This window comes from Crocuta crocuta, unplaced genomic scaffold (assembly GCF_008692635.1).
Source record: "Crocuta crocuta isolate KB4526 unplaced genomic scaffold, BGI_CrCroc_1.0 scaffold55, whole genome shotgun sequence".
Lineage (NCBI taxonomy): Eukaryota > Metazoa > Chordata > Mammalia > Carnivora > Hyaenidae > Crocuta > Crocuta crocuta.
Window position 1 is genome coordinate 2,936,844 of NW_027530512.1, and position 23,766 is coordinate 2,960,609.

The 23,766-nt window shown below is 35.2% G+C and overlaps 1 protein-coding gene across 7 annotated transcripts in view; it reads right to left on the reverse strand.

Annotated features, from left to right (window-relative positions):
* GPHN (gephyrin) overlaps positions 1-23,766 on the reverse strand; it is a 593,666-nt gene that overhangs the window by 95,134 nt on the left and 474,766 nt on the right. For all 7 annotated transcript variants that reach the window (XM_077767144.1, XM_077767143.1, XM_077767142.1 and 4 more), the window contains one exon: positions 13,251-13,388. In XM_077767144.1, coding sequence (XP_077623270.1) covers positions 13,251-13,388 — 138 coding nt within the window. The remainder of the gene's footprint in view (positions 1-13,250; positions 13,389-23,766) is intronic.

Below are 23,766 nucleotides of genomic sequence, written 5' to 3' on the forward strand. Positions count from 1 at the left end.
GGAAACTTTGCCACATCCAGGTCAAATAAATAGGGTGTCACTGGTAAATGGGTAGCACTTAAGTCCAAGAGGTGAATTTGTCGGTTAGGATTTAGTACAAGTAAATAAACAAAATGTTTCTTCTATAGTTTGAACTATTTAAACTTTTCTTTATTGACAATTTCTCAATCACTGTCCTATAAACTGTCAAATGTTCCACAGGAAAAAAAATTTTTTTTACTCTAATTTCCATAATTTTGAACTACATATCTTACTACACTAAAAATAGTTTCTAATTTTTCAACATTGGTCCTATGTGAGGATATTGCCATGGTTATTAAAAGAAAGGAGGGGGCCTGGGTGGAGCAGTTGGTTAAGCCTCCCACTCTTGATTTTGGCTCAGGTCATGATCTCATGGTTGTGAAATTCAGCCCTGCCTCAGGCTCTGTGCTGAGCATGGAGCCTGCATGGAATTCTCTCTCTCCCTCCCTCTCTCTCTCTCTCTGCCCCTCCCCCACTCACATGCACTTTTGTGTGTTCTTTCTCTCTAAATAAACAAATAAATAAATAAATAAATATTTAAAGAAAAATTCATTTAAAAAAGGCAAAATATGCAAGAAGTATTTTATAAAAAGTAAAAATACATGATAAAATAAACTCCTAAATGGAATGCATGAAGAAATAAATAACAAAAGTACCACCCATGATATTGACTTTCAAAAATTACTAGTGACTTACGGCTCCTGGGTTGCTCAGTTAGTTAAGCATCTGACTTTGGCTCTGTCTCTTTCTCTCAAAAATAATAAAGATTAAAAAAATTCTAGTTTTGTTCCATTTTAATGGAAACATTTTGCCATTGCTTGTATTCTGAATCATAACTTAATGGGTTTTTTTGGGGGGGGTATAGCATCTTTTTCTTTTTTAAATATAATTTATTGTCAAATGGCTAACGTACAGTGTGTAAAATATGCTCTTGGTTTTGGGGGTAGATTCCTGTGGTTCATCGCTTACATACAACACCCAGTGCTCATCCCAACAAGCTCCTTTCTCAATGCCCATCACCCATTTCCCCCTCTCCCCTATTCCCCCATCAACCCTCAGTTTGTTCTCTGTATTAAAGAGTGTCTTATTTTGCCTTCCTCCCTCTCTGTAACTATTTTTTACCCTTCTCTTCCCCAATGGTCTTCTGTTAAGTTTCTCAAGATCCACATGAGTGAAAACATATGATATCTGTCTTTCTCTGACTGACTTAATTTCACTTAGTATAATACCTTCCAGTTCCATCCACGTTGCTGTAAATGGCCAGATTTCATTCTTTCTCATTGCCAGTAGCATTCCATTGTATATATAAACTACATCTTTATCCATTTATCATGTGGTGGACATTTAGGCTCTTTCTATAATTTGGCTGTTGTTGAAAGCGCTGCTATGAACATTGGGGTGCATGTGCCTCTATGAATCGGCACTCTTGTATCCTTTGGATAAATTCCTAGTAGTGCTATTGCTGGGTTGTGGGGTCGTTCTATTTTTTGAGGAACCTCTACACTGTTTTCCAGAGCGGCTGCACCAGTCATAACTTAATGGTTTTAATATAGACCATGACACTTCAAAATAGATACTGAATAAAAAGACTGCTAGGTAAGTTATGTCAACTAAAGCATGTATACTTAAAATGTGAAAAGATAATGATGTATCCAAAAAGAATGGAAAACTAACGATCATATTTAAAGACTATATCTTGTTTTAACATCAGATATGTTCAACAGAGCTGTGTGAATTAACTTAAACATCATATTAAAATTCCTCCTTACTTTTTGGATTAAATATAAATAATTTTCTATCACAATTGCTTAAAGTTGAGATATATTTATGATATGCTTTATTTTAAAAAAGAGGATGCATATATGGAAATATGTGATGGAATGCACAGAAGAAAGCATGAAATAGGAAGATAAGTCTACCTGGTTGCAACATAGGGATAATTAGGCCAATGTGATAGGTCTGATTCCTATGGGAATTAATTTTACTCAATTATAGAACTATAAAAATAACTCCCCCAAACAAAGAGGCCTTGCGAGTATTGTGATAATAGCAAATGTGTGGTATACCCACAATATTGGAGGAAAATAGCACCTGAAAAATAGCACAAATACAGAGAACAGATTGGTAACACAATCATAATCTTTGGATATGAAAAAGAACATATTACCTAGATATTGTGATTACATACATACACACACACATATATGTACACACACTTCACAAATATATAGATAAGAATGTTCATATTTGAGGAATGCAGGAAGAAATATATAGGGAATGATGTAATCAGAAGGATAAATAGAAGCATTTAATGAGATGTACACATTTTAGAAGTGCAATGAAGTTTATGAACTAAAGAGTCTAAAGAGATGAGACCACCTGAAAGGAATTATGAATGAATTCAAGTAGCCACATTGATGTTAAAACCTACAGCAAATGCCAGCACAGACCAATTCCCAGAAAGATATCTGCAGGTAAACAGGATCATTCTAGGTAAAGACCTTACTAGGTGGAGGTAGAAAGATGGCAGTAATTTGGATAATAAAAATATATCTTTCTCAATAACTTTTTAAAATATAACTATCTCAATTCTTTGCTTTAATTTTGTAAAGCTCAACCAGATATTAGTAGGAAAACAGTGAAAACTACTGTTTAGATGAATTTTCTAATGAGATAGGGAGCACAGGCCTGAAACACCTGGGTGAGTGGAATATAAATCAGGTTACAACAAAATGCATAGAGATCCAGAGATTGTTAATGTGAATCAACAAGTGCAGCTGAACAAGGAATTCTAGCTTTGAATTTGTAATTTACAATGTGCTTATCCCAAGGCTATGATCTTAGAATTCCAACATGGAGAAGGAAAGGAAGGAAATCAGTTACTAAATTCCAAATATGGCAGCTTAGTGAAAACTGGATGATTTATATATATGAGTTCCTTTAAAAGGAGTTCACAATGACCTTATTGGGTAGATGTTATTTCTATTTTTATGTTTGAGGGAAATAAGATTCTGAAAGGTTATGTAGCTTGCCCAAGGTCTCTCAGCTACTTAAAAAACAAAGCAAGGTAAAGAGTATGTTTGATAGCAAAGCTACTTCCAGTGCATCTTACTTCCTTTTCCCTTATTTCCTGACAGTCTCTGAACTGTCAGGAGGAGTTAATGAATTCCTAGCATGACCTGTGAACCACTTTGGGGAGAACCTCCTATCACTTTTAATCAGGGGATTCTGAATTTCTTTAAGAGGGCAGTGAATTTCTGCTTTAGATCACCTCCTAAAGATATACAGTTATCTAACTATTATATTAGAGACAGGGAGCAGTCCTTCTGCTGTGGTCAGTATTATAAAAGAGATACTTTACAGTCTCAAACTAGTTCCAGTAGAAAAGCTTAGAGGTTCCTTGACCAGAATTGCTTAAATCCTTTTTGGAAAAACAAAGAACCCAAGTCAGAGATGCTAAAATCTTTGATAATGTAATTTTAAATAAGAATGCCTAGATAATGTAATCAAAAATAATGCTCCTAAGAAAGCATAATTTTTTCTACTGAAAGCTCAAGTTTTCCCATCATTAACTGAAAGATGGGGATTTACAGGGAATGATGTCAGAATATTTTAATTTGCCTTTACAGTAAGGGGCTGGTACTGTAGCAAATGTAAAGTTGTAATTTAGTCATATCATGTATTCTATTTTATTTTAAGAAAAGTTTTAATGTTTATTTATTTGTGAGTGAGAGACAGAGAGAGAAGGAACATAGAATCTGAAGCAGACTCTAGGCTCTGAGCTGTCAGCACAGAGCCTGATGCTGGGGCTCGAACTCATGAACTGTGAAATCATGACCTGAGCTGAAGTCGGACACATAACTGACTGAGTCACCCAGGTGCTCCATACATTATGCATTTTACAAGCAAAAAGGATGAATCATATGTGGTAGTCTTATAAATACTATCATCCATTATTACACCAGGTATGCCTCTCCCAAGAAACCAAAGGAAGATATTTATAATCAGTGGAGTAGTAGCTCCTTAAAGGCCCTGCTTGCAAATAGGAGCTGAAAATAGTAGATATGTTAAAGAATAGAACACAGACAACAGAAAATTCACCTGCAGCCCAAACAAATTAAAACAAATGAACAATACTTTGCACATAAATGCACATCTAGGCACTTGTTTAAAAGAATAATTTTCATATTGATTTGAGATGTAGTGTCCTATAGTAGAACGAACAGCAGGCCAGGAGTCAAGAATCCTAGGTTACCCTAGGTTTCAATCATAACTATGTGTCCAGCTTTAAGAACATTATTATACTTCTTTGGTCTTAATTTACCTTATCTCTAAAGTAAGAGAGACTGGAGTGGGGGAGGCAAGATGGCGGAGAAGTAGGGAGCTCCGTACATTTCACTTGCCCCCATCTCTCAAACGGAGAAGGCCTGAAGCCATAGGAACCTTGACAGAATCCAGGAGTTTGGGAGGAAAAGGAGACAGAGTCCGCTGAGAAAACCTTATAGTGGCTACCTCAAGAAACAAGCCAAAGTACAAATGGTAGAGAGTCCCAAATCCCACTACAAGTAGGAAAATAAAATAACCAAGGTCTCAACAAGAGAGACCAAGAGACACCATTCAAAGAACACTTTCTGAATGGACAGGCCCTGGACAGTCAAAGAGCCTTCGTTGGTACAGCAGCACTCACAGGTGCAGAGTGCATAACAAGCTTTTAAAACTAACAAGAGATAGAAAGCTAACCAAAATGATGAAACAGAAGAGCTCTCTTCCAAAGAAATTCCAGAAAGAATTGACAGCTAATGAACTGCTCAAAACAGATATAAGCAAAGTAACTGAACAAGAATTTAGAACAACAGTCACAAAATTAATCACTGGGCTTGAAAAAGGCATGGAAGACATCAGAGAAACTACTGCTACTAAGACTATGGAGCTTAAAAATAGTTGTGATGAATTAAAAAATGCTATAAATGGGATGCAAAATTAAATGGAGGCATCCAATGCACGGATTGAAGAGGCAGAAAGGAGAATAAGTGGTTTAGAAGACACAATTATAGAAAAAGAGGAAGCTGAGAAAAAGAGAGATAAACTGATACAGGAACATGAAAGGAGAGTTCGAGAGCTCAGCAATACAATCAAATGGAATAATATCCGTATCACAGGAATTCCAGAAGAGGAGGAAAGAGGGAAAGGTGCTGAAGGAGTCCTTGAACAAATTATAGCAGGGAACTTCCCCAATCTGGGGAAGGAAACAGACGTTGAAATCTAAGAGGCACAAAGAACTCCCCTCAGATGTAACTTGAATCGATCTTCTGCACGACATATCATAGTGAAACTAGCTAAATATAAGGACAAAGAGAGAATTCTGAAAGCAGCTAGGGATAAAAGGGCCCTAACATACAAAGGGAAACCTATCAGAGTGGTGACAGACCTATCTACTGAAACCTGCCAGGCCAGAAAGGAATGGCAGGAGATCTTCAATATGATGAACAGAAGAAATATGCACCCAAGAATCCTCTATCCAGCAAGCCTGTCATTCAGAATAGAAGGAGAGATAAAAGTCTTTCCAAATAAACAAAAGTTGAAAGAATTTGTCACCACTAAACCAGCCCTACAAGAAATCTTGAGGGAGACTCTCTGAGGGAAATGTTGCAAGGAACACAAGATACCAGAGACACTACCACAAGTATAAATTCCACAAAGGACACGATGACTCTAAACCCATATTTTTCAATAATAACACTGAATGTAAATGGACTAAATGCCCCAATCAAAAGACACAGGGTAGCACAATGGATAAAAAGACAAAATCCATCTATTTGCTGTCTGCAAGAAACTCATTTTAGACTGGAGGACACCTTCAGATTGAAAGTGAGGGGATGGAGAAATATCTATCATGCTACTGGAAGTCAAAAGAAAGTTGGAGTAGCGATACTTATATCAGACAAACTGGGCTTTAAAGTAAAGACAGTAACAAGGGATGAAGAAGGGCATTATATAATAATTACAGGGTCTATTCATCAGGAAGAGATAACAATTATACATGTCTACGCACCAAATATGGGAGCACCTAAATATGTAAAACAATTAATCACAAACAGAAACACTCTTATGGATAAGAATGTGCTAATAGCAGGGGACTTTAATACTCGACTTACAGCAATGGATAGATCAACTAGACAGAAAATCAATAAAGACACAGTGGACTTGAGTGACACATTGGACCAGATGGATTTGACAGATATATTTAGAGCTCCACATCCTGAGGCCATGGAATTCACTTTCTTCTCAAGTGCGCATGGTACATTCTCCAAGATGGATCACATACTGGGACATAAAGCAGCTCTCAATAAATATAAAAGAATTGAGGTCATACTATGCACACTTTCAGATCACAATGCTATGAAACTCGAAATCAATCACAGGAAGAAGTCTGGAAAACCTCCAAAAACATGGAGGTTAAAGATCACCCTACTAAAGAATGAATGGGCCAATCAGGCAATCAGAGAAGAAATTTAAAAATATATGGAAACAAATGAAAATGAAAATACAACAATCCAAACACTATGGGATGCGGCAAAAGCAGTCCTAAGAGGAAAGTACATTGGACCCCAGGCCTATTTCAAGAAATTAGAAAAAGCGCAAGTGCAAAAATCTAACAGTGCACCTAAAGGAACTAGAGGGAGAGCAACAGGAGCACCCCAAGTCCAGTAGGAGAAGAGAAATAATAAAGATCAGGGCAGAAATAAACAATATAGAAACCAAAGAGACAGTCGAACAGATCCATGAAACCAAGAGTTGGTTTTTTGAAAAAATAAACAAAATTGAACAACCTCTAGCCAGGCTTCTCAAGAAGAAAAGAGAGAGCACCCAAATAGACAAAATCATGAATGAAAATGGACTTATTACAAGTAACCCCTCAGAAATACAAGCAATTATCAGGGAATACTATGAAAAATTATAGACAATGTACCTGGTCACTCAAGAGTTCTAATGGAGATGAATAGCGAGATTAATGTTATTTTCAGGACTGCTAACACAGCATCCATTCTGCAGCCCATGAATCAAGGACTAATTTTGATTTTCAAGTCTTATTATTTAAGAAATACATTTCATAAGGCTATAGCTGCCATAGATAATGATTCCTCTGATGGATCTGGGCCAAGTAAATTGAAAACCTTCTGGAAAGGATTCATCATTCTTAATGCCATTAATAACATTTGTGATTCATGGGAAAAGGTAAAAGTATTAACATTAACAGGAGTTTGAAAAAAGTTGATTCCAAACCTCATGGATGACTTAGAGGGGTTTGAGACTTCACTGGATGAAGTAATAGCAAATGTGGTAGAAATAGCAGGAGAACTAGAATCAGAAGTAGAGTCTGAGATACCATATGTTTTCACTTATAAGTGAATCAGGAGAAACTTAAGAGAAGACCATGGGAGAGGAGAAGGGGAAAATTAGTTGGGGAGAGGGAGGGAGGCAAACCATGAGAGACTCTTGAATACTGAGAACAAACTGAGGGCTAATGGGGGTGGGGAATAGGGGAAGAAGGGGGATGGGCATGGAGGAGGGCACTTGTTGGGATGAGCACTGGGTGTTATATGGAAACCAACTTTACAGTAAACTATGAAAGAGAAAAAAAGAAGTGGAGACTGAAGATGGGACTGAATTGCTGTGATCTCAGGATAAAACTTTAACTGATGAGGAGTTGCTTCTTATGGATGAGCAAAGAAAGTGCTTTCTTGAGATAGAATCTAGTTCTGGTGAAGATGCTGTGAATATTGTTGAAATTACAACAAAGGGTTTAGAACCCTTTGGGAAAGGGTTCTACATTTCCCATTTGGGAAAGGGTGCAACATTTAAGATGCTTGACTCCAGTTTTGAAAGAAATTCTACTGTAGGTAAACGGCTATCAAATAGCATCATATGCTACAGAGAAATTGTTCATGAAAGGAAGAGTTCATTGATGAAGCAAACTTCAATGTTGTCTTATTTTAAGAAGTTGCTACAGCCACCCTAACCTTCAGCAACCACCACCCTGATCAGTCAGCAGCCATCAACATCAAGATGAGACCCTCTACCAGCAAAAAGATTATGACTTGCTGAAAGGTCAGATGATAATTAGCGTTTTTCAGCAGTCTTTTTAAAATATTTTTTAACTTGAGAGAGAAAGAGAAAGAGAGCATGAGCAGGGGAGAGGGGGAGAAGGAGAAAGTGGGGGAGGAGGGGAGAGAGAGAGAGAGAAAGAGAGAGAGAAAGAGAGAGAGAGAGAGGAAGAATCTTAAACAGGCTCCATGCAAAGCACAGAGCCCAACGTGGGGCTCAATCCCACAACCCTGGGATCATGATGTGAACAGTATCAAGACTTGGGCACTCAAAGGACTGAGACATCCAGGCGCCCCAGCAGTATTTTTAAATTAAGGTATGCACATTCCTCCAAAATGGATGAAATACCTAAACATGAGACAGGATATAATCAAAATCCTAGAGGAGAACACAGACAGCAACCTCTGTCATTGGCTGTAGCAACTTCTTACATGTCTCTAGAGGCAAGGGAAATAAAAAACATGAACTATTGGGACTTCATCAAGATAAAAAGTTTCTGCACAGTGAAGGAAATAATCAACAAAGCTAAAAGGCAACATATGGAATGGGAGAAGATATTTGCAAATGATAGATGATGAAGGGTAATTATCCAAAATTTATAAAGAACTTATCAAACTCAACACCCAAAAAACAAATAATCCAGTTCAGAAATGGGAAAAAGATATGAATAGACAGTTTTCCAAAGAAGACATACCAGTGACTAACAGACACATGAAAAGATGCTCAACAGCACTTATCATCAGGGAAATAACAAATCAAAACCACGATGAGATACCACCTCATGCCTGTCAGAGTGGTTAAAATTAACAACACAGGAAACAACAGATGTCAGCAAGGATGTGGAGAAAGGGGAACTATTGGTTCCACTATTGGTGGGAATGCAAACTGATGCAGCCACTCTGGACAACAGTATGGAGGTTCCTCAAAAAGTTAAAAATAGGGGGTGCCTGGTGGCTCAGTTGGTTAAGCATCCAACTCTTGATTCAGTTCAGGTCATGATCTCATGGTTTGTGGGTTCAAGCCCTGTGCTGAGAGTGCAGAGCCTGCTTGGGATCTTCTCTCTTCTCTCTCTGTCCTTCCCCTGCTCATGCTTTCTCACTCTCTCAAAATAAATAAATAAATTTAGAAAAAATTCAAAAATAGAACTACCCTACAATCCACTACTAGGTATTTACCCAAAGGATATAAATATACTGATTTGAAGGAGCACATCTACCCTGATGTTTATAGTAGCATTATCAACAATAGCTAAATTGTGTAAAGGGCCCAAACATCCATCAACTGATGAATGGATAAAGAAGACGAGGTACACACACACACACAAAGAGGAACATTACTTAGCCATCAAAAATAAAGAAATCTTATTTGCAATGATGCGGATGGAGCTGCAGTGTACTACGCTAAGTGAAATAAGTAAGTCAGAAAAAGACAAATACCATATAATTTCATTCATATGTGGAATTTAAAAAACAAAACTGATGAACATAGGAGAGGGTGAAAAGAGAGAGGGAGGCAAACCATAAGAGACTCTTAATTACAGATAAGAAATTGAGGGTTTCTTGAGGGGAGGTGGGTGGGGGGATGGGCTAGATGGTTGATGGATATTAAGGAGGGCATTAATTAATTGGGCATTAATTAATTAATCCCAACCATATTGTTGGGATGAGCACTGAATGTTACATGTAAGTGATGAATCCATCACTAAATTGTTCTCTTGAAACCAATATTACACTATATGTTAACTAACTAAATGTAAATGTAGTTACATTTTACTAACTAAAATGTAAATAAAAACTTACATGTATAAAATGTAAATAAAAACTAAATGTAAATGTAGTTACATTTTACTAACTAAAATGTAAATAAAAACTTAAAAATGTATGTACATTCTTTTTTAGACATGCTATTGCACATTTAATAGAGTTCATATGGCATAAATAATTTTTATATACAGTAGAAAATTGAACAATTCATTTTACTTGCTTCCTTTATTATAGTATTCACTTTATTTTGTGGTGGTCTGGAACATCTGCTATATCTCTGAGGTATGTCTGCACTTTGGTATCAAATGGAGAATGGATTGGAAGGATGCTAGCTGGGTTAGGTGAATCAATTACAATAACCTGGGAAGTTAATAATAAAGACCTAATCTAAACTGATAGTAGTGGGGATGGAGAACAAGACATGGATTCCAGAGGATGTAGAAGAAACATGTGGGGGTAAAGAAAATAAGTTTAGTATTGGTCATATTAAATTTACGAGCAGCAGGTATTCATTTGGTATACGAGTCTGGAGCTCAGGCAAGGTCTGGGAAGTGATCTAGATCAAGAAATCATATAATGCGTGACACTCATGGGATTATCCTAAGTAAATGTGGAAGATCTAAAAAGGGCCAAAGACTAAAATTCCAGAGAACGTTTATATTTAAGGAATTGAAAAGGGAAGGCAGGCCTGTAAGAGCCAATAAAGGAGACAAGTACTACATTATTTACCTGTCTCTCTCCTGAACTACAGTAAGATCCATGGGGCAGGAGTTTTGTTTTATTCATCTTTATATATCCAGGACCTGACATAGTACCTGACATTTAGCAGATGTTTAGTAAATATATGTTGAAAAAACTGAGTATGTTTCTGTATACGGTATTGTCGTTTAAACACATAACTAAAGTGCCTAGGGGGTTTAATTATAATACTCTTTTGGAATAAAACCAGAGTTTAATCCAACTCAAAGGTTGAACACAAACCTCACTATTATTTTTTATCATCATGGCTGGAAACACTTGACAAGGAAGTTAACTATCCATAACAAGTTTGCTTCCTTGTGAGTGACAACTGATTTAATGAACAAATGAAGGGGAAACAAGTACATGAAGGGAAAAGAGAATCCATGCAACAGCATTTTTTTTTTCTTAAAAGATAAATAAAAATGGCCATTTTCAGTTCTGTTTTTTCCTTAGAATGACTGGAATTTGTTTAAATATAACTAGGTATATACAGTGAGATTATCCTAAGGACTGATGCTAAGGGAAACTCTACTAAAATTATAACAAGCTAGTGACAGTTAACTTATTTTTATAATAGGTAAAGTATTATTTAAACTTTTTTCCAGCTTAAGTTTATATTTATATTTTCTGAAAATGTCTTGATGTTGATATGAAAATATCTGAATATTTTGCTTTTAATAATATAAAGAAACCTATTTCACTAAAACTGATTTCTGAAATCATATAGTTAATTGCTAATTTTGCACTCTGAACAGTTTTTAAGTCTTTATTTCCTTTAATGAGGAGTAAAACAGAAATGAGAGAAAAGGTCTCAGCCTAATGAAATACACATATCTAAAAGAATGTAAGTCAAAGATATATAACTATATAAAAACAACTTTTGTCTAAGTAGGGTCAAGGATCAAATAGTCAGAATTGGGCACTTAATATTTCACTAGTTTTAAGCCTTTTTTCTCAAGTTTTTATTTAAATTCCAGTTAGCTAACATATATGGTAAAATTGGTTTCAGGCATGCAATTTAATGATTCATCACTTACATATAATACCCAACACTCATCACAAGTGCCCTCCTTAATATCCATCACCCATCTAGCCCATCCCCTCATCCACCTCTTTCCATCAACCCTTAGTTTGTTCTCAATAGTTAAGAGTCTCTTATGGTTTGGCTCCTTCTCTCTCTCTCTCTCTTTTTTCCTTCCCCTATGTTCATCTGTTTTGTTTCTTATCTGGCTGGCTCAGTTGAAAGAGCATGCGATTCTTGATCTTATGGGATCATAAGTTTGAGCCCATGTGTGGTGTAGAGATTACTGGGAAAAAAAATCTGACCTTTGTAAAAAAAAGTTTTATTTAAGTAATGTCTATATCCCACATGGGGTTTGAACTCATGACCCTGTGATCAAGAGTCACATGTTCTCCCAGCTGAGCCAGGTGCTCCATAGACCTTTGAATTTTAACAGAATTTGTTATGTTTTCTATCATTATTTTTTATATTTTAATACTGAAATAAGAGCACTATCATGTAGTAAAAAGGAAACTTTAAGTCTTGAGCTTTAATCCTATTCCTTTTCTGCTGGGCTGAGTCTGAGTTTCTTTGCAGAAAAATTATGGTGTTTATATAGATGATCTCTAATGTTCATTGAAGTCTGAATATTTTAGGATCCATGAATGAAGTCCTTTATTTGTAAAATCAATCCTTTTTTTATTTATCTGCATAACAAAAACAATTAAGAAACTGTATTTTATTCGAATTGCACTAAAACTTCTATGCTGAATATTTAGAAAGGGAAATGGTTGATTAAAAATTGAAAACATCGGGGAATACTACCTTTTCATTGTCTTTTCGCAGGCTGGTATCTATGTGCTATTAGACTAAGAGCTTATATGCTCTCATTGAAAATGAGAAGATGGATGAAGCAGAAAAACTGAGGTCAGACTGGTTGTTCAGTGATGCATGAATAAATTAATATAGTTTTTATATTTTACATTTAAAAAGATGTTTTCCACAAAAGAAAACATGGTTAGGAGATATATATTTTTTTAATGTTTTATTTATTTCTAGGAGAGAGAGAGAGAGACAGCATGAGCAGGGGAGGGTCAGAGAGAGAGGGAGTCACAGACTGAAACAGGCTCCAGGCTCTGAGCTGGCAGTCAGCACAGAGCCCGACGCGGGGCTCGAACCCACGAACCGTGAGATCATGACCTAAGCGTAAGTCAGACGCTTAACCGACTAAGCCACCCAGGCACCCCAGGAGATACATTTATTATCTCTCATTTCTGACAAAAGGACATCAGGCAGACTCAGAGTTAACTGTTTTCCTCAGTTAGTGCTGATAACCCTTTCTTTAATTTAGAGTATTGGTATTTTGACAGAGGGGGTAAACATAGTTGATTGTTTTCCTTCTTTTTTAATGAAAACGAAGTTTTATGGGTGCTTTGCTCTGTATACCATGAAGATTGATCTTAGAGTTGAGTAGAAATAAGAAGCAAAAAAGCAAAAACAATGATGATAGTAATTGTGATAATTGTTAATAACTTTCTCTTTCAGAAAAACCATGTATTAATATTATATGAATCTTGGAAAAAATGAAGAGAAAAGGCAATGGGCAAATGTAACAGTACCTCGGTAGTTGATGATTTCTGTCCCAAGCACCGGAGTCATCTCCAGGACTGTGATGAAAGCTTTGTCCATAGATGTTAGAGGAAAAGGAGACATGCGGTGTCTTCTAGCCACCTTGGTGATATCGACAGCACTGTGACCTAAACAGGAAGATAATTAACTAAGACTATGATGCTGAAATACTGATTAAAAAGTGAAAATGTTTTTTTTTTTTTTTTTTAAAAAGTGAAAATGTTTTATAAGAATCATCCATTCTCATTTTCATATGTCTGTAAATGAAGATTACAAGGTAAGAAATTTTCTCCTGCTTCCAAAATATAGCCTGCTTTGGTGGAGCATTAAATCAAATCAGCAATGTTACATTATTTGTCACAACTTGGTGAAGTTTAATGATCTTACTGCATAATCCTTTTCAGTGCTTACTATGCATTGTGGCACTGTTCTAATTAATCTTCACAACAATCTTATGGGGGAGGCATTATTATTATCTTTCTTTACAGATGAGGAAAAAGAGGTTTACATATCTTGGACTAAATCCCAGACCTAGTAACAGCAGAGCCAGAATTCAAACCTGGGTAATCTGGGTACAGAGTATATGTCCTTAACCACATACCAAATATTGAATGCTTACTGAGCTAATTAGTAAAATGAAATACTCAAACTTGAACTTATTTAGGGTTTCATAGGAAATTTTCTATTTTCAGAAAAGTCACAGAGGATTATTATTTGACTACTCACTCCTTATTCACCTCCCTTCATGGCATTAATATCACCCATACTTTAAACTCCTAATTTATATCTCTAATACTAACTTCTACCTTCAATTCTAGATTTATGTCATCCAAACAGCTGGTGGAGAAGAATGTAAGTCATCCAACATGCACTTGGTTGTGTAACAGGCAATTCAAAGCTAACATGTCCAAAATCGAACTCTTGATTCCCCACCCTTCTATCTTATCCTTACAATGTCTTATTCTCTTGCTGTTTCATCTGAGAAAATAGCAACTCCATTCTTTCAGTTAGTAATTCAAAACCTTGGAGACATCTTTGATTCCTCCTTTTTTGTCAGAACCATATCTAAACTAACTTTGAAATATATATAGAATCTGACCATTACTTACCATCTCCACAATTACTACAATAGTTGAAACCATCACTTATTTCCTGGAAAACTGAATAGCCCCCTAACTGGTCTCCCTGCTTCTATCCTTGTTCCACTATAATATATTCTCCACACAGTGGTTATAGTGATCCTTTTACATTTTAAATTGGACAGTGCTAACCTGTGCTCAGAACTCTCCAATGACTTTCCATTTCACTCAAAATAAAATCTTTGTTATGGCCCATGGAGCCCAACATATTATGGCCCCACTGTCCTCATCTCCTGTCATTTCCTCCCTTGATCATTGTGCTGTAGCCGTATTGATTCCTTGCTTGTCCTTGAGCATGTAAAACACATCTCTCCTCAGAGCTTTTGTACTTGCTGCTTTGTCTCCTTGGACATTCTTCCCCAGATATTATGGCTCCATCCATCCCTTGTTTACTTCAGGTCATCAGGGAGGCTTTTGTGAAATGCCCTATATAGAATATTACCTACCATCACTTTCTATTTTTTTTCTTAGCCCACTTTACTTTTCTTCATGTGTGGATATTCATATCCACATACCTATAATTTATATAATAATACATTTATATTTATTTGTTTATAGCCTTCTTCTATGTAGAAAGTACGCTCTATTGTCTTTTTGCTAACTGTTGTTATCTCCAATATCTAGAACAGTATTTGGCACATACTCAACAATAAAAATAAATATTTGTTAAATCAATCAATAATTTAATGACAAAAAGGGACTTCTTAGATCATCACTATATCTTCATGCATTAAGTAGCTTGGCCTTTCTTTAGAACCCTAATGGTATATAGCCCAGAGGGTAAACAGAAAAGGAGTCACTGCAAACAGAGTTGCTTGGCTACCCTGTCTGCTATCCACAACTCCATTCATCCTTAGCCACGCTGCAGCTGAGTGTGACCATATGACATAATTCTGGCCCATAAGATGTTGAAAGAAGTCCCTGGGGGCAGGCTTCCTATGGTGAATAAAAAGATAGAGAGATAAAGCTTTAAGAGGAGGCAGTTTTGCCCTTCTTTCTACATGGAACATGACCAGATACTGGGTCATGCCATAGCCATTTTTTAACCAGGAGGATGGAAATGCACACAGTAAAAAGGGAAAACTAAGAAGAAAAAGGAGCCTGTATCTCTGATTACAATATTGAGCTGCTGTATAAGTCCTGGACTATCTGCCTCCAGGCTTTTGATATTCAAGACAAATAAGCTTCTATTTCTTTAATCCACTTTGTAATGACTGTATATATTCCTTAGTAGTCTGTAAGTTCCTACTCATTGTAATTTATTAAGTTTTATACTTCTACCCCAACCCCAGAAGCTGCTTCAAACATATTCACTGAATTAACTTGAAGGTACTGCCTCATAGAATTTCCATTCTAAGATGAATGATATTGTATAAGTACTCAAAGCAAAAGACCTATAAAGATGCTTATACTTATGATTCATATTTCTCCCCCATGGGCAATCATAAAATTACAAAATTTTCAAAGCTTGAAAGACCTTAGAGATTTAGTGCTAAATATGAATAACACTTTCTACTTAAAATTTAAGTAGGTGAATACTTATAAAGGATAATGTATGATATGATTTGTCATTTACTTACAATAGAAACATAAATTTATTACTCGCTTTCACTGAAGTCCCAACTTTGTCATTATATATCATAAAAGCATACTGTTACAACCAGTGTAATTGGAGACGATAATAGAGCTAGATGTTTCTGTTTTTATTCAGGTTTATAGGTCTCAGGTCTGATATTTTCTAAAACATATTTTATTTTCTTTATGGTGCAAATTGTGTATAGCCTTATAAAAGTTGTCATTTAAAAATTTTTAGTTTCTGAGAAGGAAACTGTACTTTTTTTTATTGTTTTATTATTTATTTATTTATGTTTTTTACAAATAGTTTATTGTCAAATTAGTTTCCACATAAGGAAACTGTACTTTTTAACTGTACAGTTTATTTGCTGAATATGCTTTGTAATAGATAATTTCTTATTAGAAGGTTAACTTAGTTATCACTGATACACACATCCATTCAACAAATATTTATTGAATACATTTTATGAGCCGGGTATGTTAGGGAATTGGGATATACAGAGTGAGATATACTCTGACATGAGGAACATTAGAGCTCAGCAGAAATGAAAGATGGTAAACAAAAAAAAAAAAATAAGAGCAGGAAGGTAGGAAACAACTCTAACTATAGAGACTGGTAGTTCTCTGTCTCTCTCTCTAATGGAAAATTGTAGTGCAGATATCTTATCAGCATAGAAAAATCTTTCCCACAATCTTTAAAATAATTTTGCATCTTATTTGTATATTTTTTAAGGGTACCTACCACTCTCCACCTTATGTTATAGGCATTTAAACATTTGTCTTAGCTACGTTAGTCAACTGTAAACTCCTTGAAGGTACATTCTATATTTTACTAAATTTTTGGTTTGTTTCATTTTTTTTAAAGAAATACAATTAGAACTATTTTCTGATGTTGACGGCAGTGACTTACAAGAAACTTCAAAGTGAAAGCTTTAGAAAACTTAAGAACAGTTATCTCTGACTTATCTTATTTTGCAGGTTACAGTCCCAAAGCACTTCTATTTGTCCTGGGCCATGAAAGAACTAAATAAGAGAGGAAAGAGAATCAAGAATTGCTTTCCTCCACACTCTAATCATCTTCTTGATTCTGAGTCCAGCATAGAAATCTGATCGAAGAAAAAAAAGTATGTGCTTTTAGCTCTTGAAGGCCAGATGGGTTATATAGTCTGGTAGCCAAATTTCATTGAAATTTCATTGAATGGTCCATAAAATCCAGTTTGGCAGAAGTAGGAAAGGGAGGAAAGAAAAAAAATTTTTTTTTAAACAAAGAAGGTTATAATAAAAGGCAGTTTGAATTTTGGATAAAGAAAATATTCAAAAATTGAGAGAAAATTTGGATAGAAGCTTTCCTATAAAACAAAAATGAAATATTTCATAGCCACAAATATATTCTGATAGCTACATTCCAAATAAATACCAATGGTCACAAAGAGAATCTGTGAGGGCATTAGCTCCATTCAACTCATATACACTACAAAACTAACTATAGGACACTGCAAAAATATGTGTCCTATAGAGAAGATCGCAGTGTTCAAGAGAATATTTATTTAACTTGTAAATAAATAGGGTTATCACTGATAATTGGTAGGCAACATAGCTATTTTGACAAAAATAAACTACTAAGAGCTGTAGGATATGGGATCTTTATATGGGAGTGGGGCAAGGGTAGGGAAAGAAGTCTAGACATCCGCTCCACTAGTAGCTGTCTGAACTGAGCAAAGAATAACAGGTTGAATTATTATAACATCTAAATTGATAGCATTTTCTGCAATGGGTTTAATTTTCACATAGATTTACAGGATTAAAGCAATCCTAAATTAGGCACAAATTGATAACCTTGAGGTTTCTCTTATAAACCTAGGTTTCTATAAGCGAAACTTAACTCATCTCTTTTATATTTTCTGATGCATTAAGTCCATTCATGGGGTTGACTGCATGTGAGCTTGGAATCTTTACAAGTAAAGTACTTAAAATGTTACTGAGATTTCCTATCTTCCATTCAGTGGTTATAATCACTAAAAAGACTACATAAGTAGACAGTGTAAAGACAATATGGGTTCATTCAGAATTGCCATCATCAAAGATATATTTATTTTTCATTTTTTTAAATGTTTTATTTATTTCTAGGAGCGAGAGACAGCGTGAGCAGGGGAGGGTCAGAGAGAGAGGGAGGCACAGACTGAAACAGTCTCCAGGCTCTGAGCTGGCAGTCAGCACAGAGCCCGACGTGGGGCTCGAACCCACGAACCATGAGATCATGACCTAAGTGAGAGTCGGACGCTTAACTGACTAAGCCACCCAGGCGCCCCAAAGATATGTTTAAATACTAACTGCAATGTCTATGATGTATGAGGACTTCAAAAGGCAAATGGACACAGAAAGTACAAATGGATTCCTTTCCACTAAGTGAAGTAACTAAGAATCTTTGTCATGTAGCAGTAACCTTTTTCTTATGGCATGGCCATCTTAAAATGAAGCTGTTTATACCAATTAAATTATTTTCCTACTTCAAATACACTCTTTTTAATCTGACAATTCTTAATATACAATGTTTCATTCTGGTTTGAAAATACATTCTTTAAATTAGAAGTAAATGATGAAAATGCTTTCAAATGATAAAATAGAACATAACAAAAACAAGATATTTATGCATGTTCTTCTTGATTAGATCAAAATCATCAAGAGGAAACTTTATCCCTCAAGGCAAAAATAAAAGAGTTCCCCAAATTGTCTAAAGTATAAATCATTATTCATTCTTTGGATATACAGATCATCTCAAGGAAGAGACTTGTTCTGCCCTATTAATAACACTGTCTTTATTTATTAGTATTTGCAGCTTATGGAACATGTCAAAAGGTTCTTGCAGTCAACTTAAAGAGCCTCTCTTTGGCCAAATCTGGGACAATTTAAGGATCAAAATAGATTAGGATAGTAACAGATTATATAACCCATTTAGTAAAATAAAAATAAGAATCTTTGAATATACACTAATGTAAGTAAAGAAATAATTAAATAAAATTCTTCCTTACAACAGAATGTCAACTGATAAATGAAGAAATGTTGGAATTAGAAAATCACTGCTTGACAACTATCAAAGCAAGAACTGGTTCAGGCTACAATCATCATCAATGGATAGTAAAACTAGAAGGTAAAAATCTGAAGAAAAACAATGAATTTATACAGTTTCACTATATAGCACCACAAGGTTCCTACTAACTACAAAGCAAAATAGTAGTTATATAGTGGAAAAACCTGGCAGACAGCATCTTAACCAAGTGATCAAAGTTAACAGTACCTGTAATGGAACAAAATGGTATCATGAACTTCTTGATGTGGTGCATGGAGAAGGGCACAACATCACATATGAGCCATTTCTAACAAAAATGCATGACTTGAATCAGACCATCAGGAAACATCCAAAAAGTCTAAATTTGAGGAACATTCTATAAAATAACTGACCTATACTCTTGAAAAATGTTAAGGTCATGAAAGAAAAAAAAAAAAAAAAAAAGAGGACTTGGGGAATTGCTCCAGATAAAGGAGCCTAAAGGCACACAATAGCTAAAAGTAATGCATAATTCTGGATTAGATCCCAGATCAGAAGAAGAAAATGTTTTTTTTCCTTTTTCTATCAAGAACATTATTAGAAAAATTTGCAAAATGTAATTTGAATAAGATTACATAATAGTATTGTGGCAAGGTTCATTTCCTGATTTTGATATTTGCACTGTGGTTATATAAGAGACTATTTTTTTTCTTTTCTTTCTTTTCTCCTTTTTTTTTAATTTATAAAGGAAATATATGTTTGAAGTATTAGAAATAAAGAGGCATCATGTCTGTAATTTACTCATAAGCAGTTCCAGAAAATATATGCATTAATATATAGAGAAATAGGAGCACCTGGGTGGCTCAGTCGGTTAAGCATCTGACATCGTCTCAGGTCATGATCTCGTGGCTCGTTGGTTCAAGCCCCGCATTGGGCTCTGTGCTGACAGCTCAGAGCCTGGAGCCTGCTTCAGATTCTGTGTCTCCCTCTCTCTCTGACCTTCCCCTGCTCACGCTGTCTGTCTCTCTCTCTCTCAGAAATAAATAAAACATTAAAAAGAATTTTAAAAAGATATATAGAGAAATGATAAAGCAAATGTGGCAAAATGTTAACATTGGGAGACTTTGGGTGAAAGATATACAAGAATTCTCTGTACTATTTTGGCAACTTTTCTTAAGTTTGAAATTATTTCAAAATAAAAAAAATAAAAAACTTTTTCAATAGTCTCTTCTTTGTGAAGCAACACACAACCATTCCATTTTTTTTTTCCTGCACTGAGGCACTATTAAATGCTCTTAAGATTTTTATTACCTACTATATTAACTACATATCTTACAGTAATTATACTTATTTATATGCATGTCTATTTTCTTAACTAGATTTTCAGATCTTTGAGAAAGTAAAATGTGTCTTAATGTCAACATCCAAGGATGCTGTACACACAGTGGTCACATAGAACATTTTTGTTGAAGGAGTTCCTAAAGGCCCGATTTTAATTACTAGAATATACAGCTTGACAAAGAAGATGGGCTGAGAGATAAAGACTACATATAAATTCAAACATTATTCTGGTCAGTAATTTCAGTATTCTAGAATTGTCCATTTTAAAAAATGATTGCAGGGGCACCTGGGTGGCTTAGTTAGTTAAGTGTCTGACTTTTGGTTTTATCTTAGGTCATGATCTCACAGTTTTGTGGGTTTAAGCCCCATGTCAGGCTCTATGCTGGGAGTGCGGAGCTTGCTTGGGAAACTCTCTCCATCTCTCTCTGTCTCACCCTCATTTGGGCTGTCTCTCTCTCAAATAAATAAATAAATTTAAAAAGTGGTTGCAAACATTAAAATTTTTTTTAAGTCTGAGAAAGAGAGAGAGAGGGAGGGAAGAAGGGATGGAGGGAGGGAGAGGAAGACAGAAACAGAGACAAGAGAATCCTAAGCAGGCTCCTCGAACTAAGTGTAGAGGAGACCCACATGGGGCTTGATCTCACGAATATGAGATCATGACCTGAGTCAAAATCAAGAGTTCAACGCTTAACCAATGGAGCCACCCATGCCCCCACAAACATGTTTTTAATGATAAACTGAAACTAGGTTTTCCCTCTCTTTACCTTTTTGTTTAAAAGTGGTAAAAGACTCAATGCTATAGGGAAATGAAAAAGAATAAAAAAATATTTTACTTGTGATCAAGTAGTCACAGAAAAGGAAAATTAGCTTTGTTCAAATGCATGACCTACCTTATTTTTAGATAATAACCTAGGTTATTTTTAGATCAGGAAGTTTGTCTATAGAAAAAGTATAAGGCCAAAAGGAGGAAAAACAATTTATTTCCCATCATCAGGTATAAACTGTCTTCATAGCTGTCTTCCTTTGGCTTTTCTTTTCAATTTGTCACATACAAATAAGTTAAATATATATTAAGAGTAAATAGATAAACTTAGCTGAGTATACTGGGTAAAAAAGAGATAAAATGAAAATAATGGCATTAGAAGATATAATGATAAAATAGATTAGCTAAAGCAACAAGAAAAAAGGATAAAATCATTAAAAACAAAACTGTAAGTAGGAGTCAAGTGCTAACACACCCAACAAAGGCAAGCAAAGTCTTTTGAGTTGAGGTGGCTGCAGATGATCATCAGGAATTTTTTCATGACTGTCTCTATGCACCTGGACTTCACTGTACTGTTCCTAAGGAATGAAGGCTCTTGAAGAAGGACTCAAATCATGATCCTTAGGTTCTTGGCTTTACTAGCAGCACTGGTGCTGTATATACATTAAAAATTGTAGGTACTGATTATAGCTACTATGAGAAAACACCAGCTTTCAGACACAATCTTCCCCTTTCCTAAACCCCTCTTTCATCATCTTTCTCTTCTTTGTTACACTATTGGTAATTACCCTCTGCTTTGCCATCATTCTGGTGCAGGAATACAAACCTCAGAGTTTGTATATTATTTGGTTTGAAATCCCTTGGTTCATTCTTGTCCTGCCGTTTGACTTCTGGCTTTGTGCCCTTTTGGGTCTCTGAACTCCAGTTTGCTTTGTTAGGCTGCTAGGATCCCTTTTCTAAACCTAAATAGCCAAAAAGCTGAGAATTCTCTTATCCCCAGAGAAAGAGGTTCTCAGGATATAATTTAGAATATAAACATATGTATGTATGTGTGTGTGCATATATATGTGTATGTATGTATATATATATAAACTTAAATATATATTTGTTAGTTTCTATTTAGAATGTTTGCATAAATGTCACTAGTATTAAAATGCAAAATTAGGGGTGCCTGGGTCGCTCAGTTGGTTAAGCATCTGATTTCGACTCAGGTCATTGATCTCATGGTCATGGTTTGGGAGTTCCAGCCCTGCATCCTGCTCTCTGCTGTCAGGGCAGAGCCTGCTTTGGGTCTTCTGTCTCCCTCTCTCTCTGCCCTTCCCCTGCTTGTGTTCTCTCTCCCTTCTTCTCAAAAATAAACAAACATTAAAAAATGCAAAATTAGAATTCTGTTTTCTTCAGTAGGTCCTTGTTCTAAACATTCTTTAGACATTGGTAGAGAATACGTAATTTTTCTTTAGAAATCATAAGCTATTATATCTCCAAAAGTGGAGTCTAACAAGTATCTTTTAATGCCTTTTCTAAGCATTAACTAATGAGTCTCTATAATGCCCTGAGAAAAAGAACCAAGAATGGTTTAGAGTCCTTTTTGTAGTTAGAGGAGTTTTACCAGTTCATAAAAGCTGCATTTCCCTTAGTGAATCTTCACTACATGGTGGTGTTTCTCATATTATTAGGTATAAGCACATAAGGCTTCAACTTCCAAAATACCTATCCTATTTGTTAATTTCAGTGGCAGACTAATAAAAAAAGTAAATTTTAGCTAATGTCTTTTGTAAGAAGTAGACATTACCCAGTATGATCATTAGGCATGTGGTAGATGCCAATTTGTATAGATGAGAAAGAAAAGCTTAGAACAGGTGATCACAGAGGCAAATATGAAGACTGAGTCAGTGTCACTGGTGAAAATAGAAATAGTTTTTAAGGTATTTTGTACATAAGCAGAAACTATATAGCTTATTCTAAATGTATTGGGCACTTGATATTATCCTCATCTTTCCTTGGCCTAAAAAAGGAGTTAATTTACAACTAATTCTGCTGATACAAGGGCTATAATTTTTTAAAAAAGTATAAATCACAGTATGGCTATAACTGTAGAATTAAAATACAATCCAATGTTTATACTGGAATAAAATAAAATAATGTTAGTAGTAGTTAGTTATCTTTAGTAGGATAAGACTGATTTTTCTTCCTACTTTTCTGTATTATTCCGATTCTTGACAACAATCCTATATCACTTAAAATATTTAATAAATGCTTTTAAATTTAAAATAATTATTTTTATAGCCAACCCGAGCCAATATCTTCCAGTCATGGTCCAAATTCTGGGTTCCTAGGAAAATTCTCAACAGCATTTAATTGTGTTTTAACCATCAAAAAAGCTTCCTACGTATATACCTGAAACTAATATAACACTGTATGTTAACTATACTGGAATTAAAATAAAAACTTAAAAAAACAAAGCTTCCTACTGCCTTAGGGATATAGTTCAGATGACCCAGAATACTACTAGACCTTTCATGATCTGCCCTTTCTCTTCAACTTCATCCCTCTTTGCTCTTTCATATACCCTTATTAGCTATAGCAAACTTAATAATTTCTAGTACACAGCATGATTTTCTTTTGACACATATGTGTCTCCT